The sequence below is a fragment of the Austrofundulus limnaeus genome, unplaced genomic scaffold, assembly GCF_001266775.1.
Source record: "Austrofundulus limnaeus strain Quisiro unplaced genomic scaffold, Austrofundulus_limnaeus-1.0 Scaffold115, whole genome shotgun sequence".
Taxonomy (NCBI): Eukaryota; Metazoa; Chordata; class Actinopteri; order Cyprinodontiformes; family Rivulidae; genus Austrofundulus; species Austrofundulus limnaeus.
The window spans coordinates 53,914-59,703 of NW_013952517.1; the positions used below are offsets into that span (position 1 = coordinate 53,914).

At 41.5% G+C, this 5,790-nt stretch overlaps 2 protein-coding genes across 5 annotated transcripts in view; one reads left to right on the top strand and one right to left on the bottom strand.

The window, feature by feature from the left end:
- ccdc146 (coiled-coil domain containing 146) overlaps positions 1-5,790 on the top strand; it is a 78,812-nt gene that overhangs the window by 52,397 nt on the left and 20,625 nt on the right. For 3 of the 4 annotated variants that reach the window (XM_014014462.1, XM_014014460.1, XM_014014464.1), the window contains one exon: positions 50-259. In XM_014014462.1, coding sequence (XP_013869916.1) covers positions 50-250 — 201 coding nt within the window. In that variant the 3' untranslated portion in view covers positions 251-259. Of the gene's footprint in view, positions 1-49; positions 260-4,483; positions 4,731-5,790 lie in introns of those variants that run through there. The other variant, XM_014014461.1, reaches the window with a different exon arrangement.
- gsap (gamma-secretase activating protein) overlaps positions 4,428-5,790 on the bottom strand; it is a gene marked incomplete in the record, with an annotated part of 34,323 nt that continues 32,960 nt past the window's right edge. Inside the window, 3 exon segments of the mRNA XM_014014465.1 lie at positions 4,428-4,838; positions 4,998-5,094; positions 5,220-5,324. Of these exon segments, the coding sequence (XP_013869919.1) occupies positions 4,738-4,838; positions 4,998-5,094; positions 5,220-5,324 (303 nt within the window).

Consider the following 5,790-nt stretch of genomic DNA (forward strand, 5'->3'; position numbering starts at 1 on the left):
TGTGTGTGTGTGTGTGTGTGTGTGTGTGTGTGTGTGTGTGTGTGCGCAGCTCGCTGAGGATGAATGGAGCCAGTTGCCAAACGGAGTGTACACCACGGCTGAAGCCCGCCCCGACGCGTACATCCCCCAGAACGCCTCTCTTCCTCTGCCCAAACCCTACGGCGCTCTAGCCCCCTTCAAACCATCCCAACCGGGGGCCAACATGAGGCACATCCGCAAACCAACACCCAAACCCTCGGAGATGAAATAAACATCACACGTATGTAAATCACTGCAGAACATATACGTCCACGTCTTTTTTATTTATTTTTTTACAATATCAAAAAAATCCATTAAAAATGTATAGGAATTACTATTACAAAAAGGAGAATTTGAAGGATGCCTTTTTACTTTTTAAAATTCCATGTTATGCTCCTTTCTTTTGACTTGGTTCTTTTCAGTTTAAACCACAGTTTAGTCATTTGAGCTGCATCTGTTTGGAGTTATTTCTTTTTTTTTATATTTATATAAATTTACTGGCACTGTTTACACTCAGCTTCCAGCACCACTAAGTACCGTAAATGACAGTGAAGATGATGGATTCAGGGAGAAATGTGTTACATAATGTTCACCAGTAGAGTTTTGTATTAATTTCAGCGGCCAGCAACGTATCGTAACTGTTTGGACTTTCTTTTCCTTGGAAAACAAACTCATTTCTCAGGGACGCCTTGAATATTCCTAAACATTTTTCAGCCTTGTTGTTGTTTCTGCCCTTCACGGTTGTAATCTTTGAATAAATTGCAACGGGGGGGTTTTAAGCTTTGTGCAAGGATAGGGGCGCCTGCATTTTGCCTGAAATGATAAATCTGGAGAAAGAAGCTGGAGCAGTGAAAGAGCATAGAGAATGACAAAGAGAAAGGGGATATTAAATGAAGCGGATAGCAGCGAGAGAAGGCAGCAGAGGAGAGTCGAAGTGAAGAAAAAAAAAACGGGATGAAAGGGGGGCTGTAAATTGACTGGAGAGTTCAGTTTCTTGTGACCAAAAACTAAGTTGATTCCCCTTGAAGCTCCTAAGAAAAAATGCCGGGGGTGTCTGCCGGGGAGAATTTTTTTCAAACAAAAAAGTAAATCGCGAATAGGTGGCAAAAAAAAGTTTTCAAGAATCTCTAAAAACAAAGAAAAAACAGATAAACTGAAAATAATGAGGATACAGCAAAGTTTTAAAGATTTTTGAAAGAAACGTGGATCAAAAACAAAAGTCTAAAACAAAAGTGTTGTAGAAAGGGCTGGTGTGCCGAGTGAGACCTGGCTGGTTGCTGCTCGCTGCGTGAGTCAACTTTTAAAGAGGTAACCCGGTGATATGATGTGCGTGTGTGATCATCCATTGCAGCGTCATGCTGAAAGCTGTCAGGTTAACTCGGCCCCTCGCTGTTCGCTCACTACATAACACTGGCTGCATAACAGAGTGTGGGGGAGGCAGTCAGGGGGACAATGAGCCATTTGTTTACTCTAAACACAATGAGAAAGCATTTAAATGTTGGGGGTATAAAACAAGCATAAAACGTCTTTGTTAAATATGACCTGGTTTGTTACACTGAAGACCATGTCGTTCTGCTGTCCGTTACCAATGATCCATACAAAGTGCAGCTAACTGAAGAAAATAACATAAAATAAGGTGGCCCTTAAAATGTTTTATTTGCAATACAAGTCAAATAAGAACTATGGCTTTTAATGTCCTGATGCATCTCAGTAATCCAGGTAAAAAATCAAAAAGAAAAAAATTGTATAGGTCCTCTGGATGGGTTCTTCTCTAATGAAACGTTTCGTCTCTCCTCCAAGAGACTTCTTCAGTCTGAGAGTTTCAGGCAAAATTCAGGCTTTTAAGCCCAGCCTCCATGTGACTGATACTCACATCACATGGCTATCGTTGACACCTCATTAACACCTATTGTTAACAGGGGCTGGAGTGCCACCGAGCCATTGGTTCAGATATGTTGACAACACCTGGGTTAAAATTAAAGCCCAGGAAGTCCAAKATTTCACTGATCACATCAACTCTGTGGATGAATGTATAAAGTTCACACGAGAGGATGTAAAAAATGGCAGGTTGGCGTTCCTGGATTGCGATGTCTCGGTTTCAGATGGAGGACGTTTGGAAACTGGCGTGTATCGTAAGCCCACCCACACAGACCAATATTTGCGTTTTGACTCCCACCACCCACTGGAACACAAGTTAGGAGTGATCAGGACTCTGTACKACAGAGCAGACAGTGTCCCTACAAACACAGGAGCCAGGCAGAAAGAGAAATCACACACACGACAGGCCCTGGAGCAGTGTGGTTATCCTGACTGGGCTTTCCTGAAAGCAGACAGGAAACACAGACAGGARTCCATGCAACCTTCAGGTGAAAATGAAGACCCCAAACCCAGACCCAAACCAGTGGTTATTCCGTATGTTGCYGGTGTTTCGGAGAAACTGAGACGTTTATTTTCTAAACATGATGTCCCAGTGGCTTTCAAACCCCAAAACACATTACGGCAAAGGCTGGTTCACCCCAAAGATCCGGTGCCCCGGCACAAACAGAGCAATATTGTATATGCTGTTAAGTGCCAGGAGGACTGCGACCAGTTATATATTGGGGAAACAAAGCAGCCACTGTTCAAAAGAATGTCCCAACACAGACGAGCTAATTCTAATGGCCAGAACTCTGCAGTTTTCACTCATTTACAGGCCAGCGGTCACTCTTTCAGAGATGAGGATGTTCTCATTCTTGATAGAGAGGAACGTTGGTTTGAGAGAGGAGTAAAAGAAGCCATTTTTGTGAAGAAAGACAGTCCATCATTAAACAGAGGTGGAGGCCTCCGTTTTCAGTTGTCCCCCTCCTATAGTGCTGCCATTGCCAGTATCACTCCACCCCCTGTTAACAATAGGTGTTAATTAGGTGTCAACYATAGCCATGTGATGTGAGTATCAGTCACATGGAGGCAGTGCTTAAAAGCCTGAATTTTGCCTGAAACTCTCAGACTGAAGAAGTCTCTTGGAGGAGAGACGAAACGTTTCATTAGACAAGAACCCGTCCAGAAGACCTATACAATTTTTTTTCTTTATGGCTTTTAATGAACTGCAAACCAGCATGTTTTAGTGCAAATAACCCAAACCTCTGCAGGTYTAAAGATTTATAAAATAACGATTCATGAGCCACTATAACATTTTTTAACTGTTTTGAAACATTATAAATCCTCTTTAAGTGGGCCACAGTTGAACTAGCTGTTAGAGCGGCTTTTTGTTCAGAACTCCTTTTTTTGTTATCTAAACTGAGATGATTGAGTGCCATCTACTGCAGGTAAGATACTGACTGCTGGTAACTCCAGAGAACCCCATTAAAAAAAATCTAAATAATTACATTAAATCAAGGTGTCAAAGGGACCAACATTTAAAACGTGGTCCAAGTTAACAGCCAGTTCCTGTCAATATTTATTGAAAAAATGAATAACAAATTATTAATACAGAAATACAAATGACCTTTTCCAATTTGTATTTTATGTGTCATTTAGAACATACATAAAACTTAACAGATAAAGAAAAATACTACTTCTGTTTTACTCTATCAACAACTTTTTTATTTATGATATTTTAAAAATACATATTAACACAATCCAGCAAATCTGGTAAAAAAAAAAAAAAAAAGAAAACCCTCATTAAAAATCTAAATATTTGACTTTAAAACAAGAAACAAATACAGTAAAAGATAATTAAATCAATTCTGTTACTTTTTCTGCACCAAAATCAAAGATTACTGAAAAATTCAAACTTAATTTTCTCAGCTGTTATGAGGAGCTTGCGGTAAATACAGAGACAAAAAGAGAAACCATAAAACTATTACACTTTAGGGGCCATACGCAATGTTAATGTGGTCAGATTTGGCCCGCTGGCCTTGAGTTTGATGCGTGTGCTTTAAGTAGTTTTAAGTGTCAAGATTTGATGAAAACATTGATTAGGAGTCTTTTTATAATCATGAGATGAGATTTAAAGACTTTTAGAACTTCCTACCGGGTGGTTAGAATGACTTCCTGTGACTTTCTAATGCCGACTCCACACAGCATCTGGATGCCAGTCTGTGCGTTTATGCATTCAGCTGCAAAGRCTCCGTACAAATAAGTGTCAAAATCGGATTTAATGCACAGCAGCCCATATCGAGGCTCGCCGTCTGTAAAGCTTTTGTCAGCACGTAATCAAGCTGATGGGATGCAGCAGCATTAAGGAAGGAGGGGAAGAAATAAGCTTGTTTGATTTATAAATACTATTAATAATGTTTGAGGCCCATGTTCATTAATTGTATGGAGGAAAGAATTTGGAGGGGGAGAACTGGAGCTGCTAAAGAGTTTYTTTTGTTTTGCATAAATAGCTGCCTGCGGTAAAAAAGTTCCAGTATAAATTTCCCTCCAGCTGAAGTTGGTGTAATTTATTTATTTATTTTTTGTCGCTGTTCACGTTTGTGTGCAGGTTTTTAATAAGGTGATGCTCTGCCTCTCGAGCAGGTGGATTCTGCCCACGATTCCATCCATCTCTGCCTTCGGTCCCGCCTGAATTCGTCAAACACGGAGAACTTGTTTATGAGCAAACTGCCTCATCTTTCGCCCCCGAACGTCCATCAGTTCCACGTCTTCAAGGCCCAGTCAGAGGCAACTCGTCCGCTCCAATCCATCCACCCACCCTGGCCCCTCATCCTCCTCTTTTTTATTCCTTTCCCACGTCCTTCATTTGGCCTCGAAGCCCAGCTGCACCAGCGTCTGCATCAGAGCCGTCTCCTCCACGAAGCGGGCGTCCACGTTCTCCTGCTCCTCGAACGGGTTCAGGGCTGAAAAAGAGAAACCAGAGGACACAACATTACAWCTTTCCACACTCCCTGCTCCTCAGAGATAGCAGCTTTTTTACTTCTTTTTTAGCCAAGCTTGCACATAAATCCTCCAAAGGCCTTCATATCTGGACCAAGCAGGACACACACACACACTCTTACCTTGTGCTTCAATATTAGAGAGTGTTTTTGCCAAGCAGGTTAAAGGCAGAAACTCAGGTCTGAAGCTTGGCTTGTCTTTCCCTGTGAACGGACTTCCCTGAGAAGGAGACACATAAAGACATATCTGTGGCAGCTCCTGAGACAAGTCGCTTTAAAGATGAAAGGATTAGGTTTTTGTTTTTCTCATGTCTGCAGCACACGGGACACTTTCTTCTACGTTACCTTATTTTTGCTGTGTTTCTCCAGCAGAGTTTTGACGTAATCTCTGGAGATTGAAGCTGAACTGACTGGATGATCCCACATGTGGCAAATCCTCTGCTCCAGAGGCTACACACACATGGGCAAAATAATAGTTTAAATTTCAGGCATGTAGCTTTTGCTTGCAAAAGAAAACAAACAAAATTTGATTCCCTGGTGGCTGTGAACAGCTGTCCCTTTCTTTTGTACCAACTGGAAAGCCAGAGCGTTCCTGAAGAGCAGACTGCTAATGAGGGGTACCGGAGGAATCGTAGTTTTTGGGCGAGCTGTGAAACCACTGTAATAAATCACGCTGAAGCAAACAGACACTTCAGGTTTGAGTGACACGAAGATAAGATCCAGTTTTTTTCCCCTCCATCCAGTCTGCTCGAAAAACATGGGCAGGTTAATAGAAAGCTACAGATTCGCATCAAACGTAGCGATTCTACGAGGCAAAATCATGAAAGTTTAAAGGGGCAATATCATGTAAAATCAACGTTTTTGAGTTTTATGTCATGTTATAATGTTACACTCTCATAGAAACATGCCCAAAGCC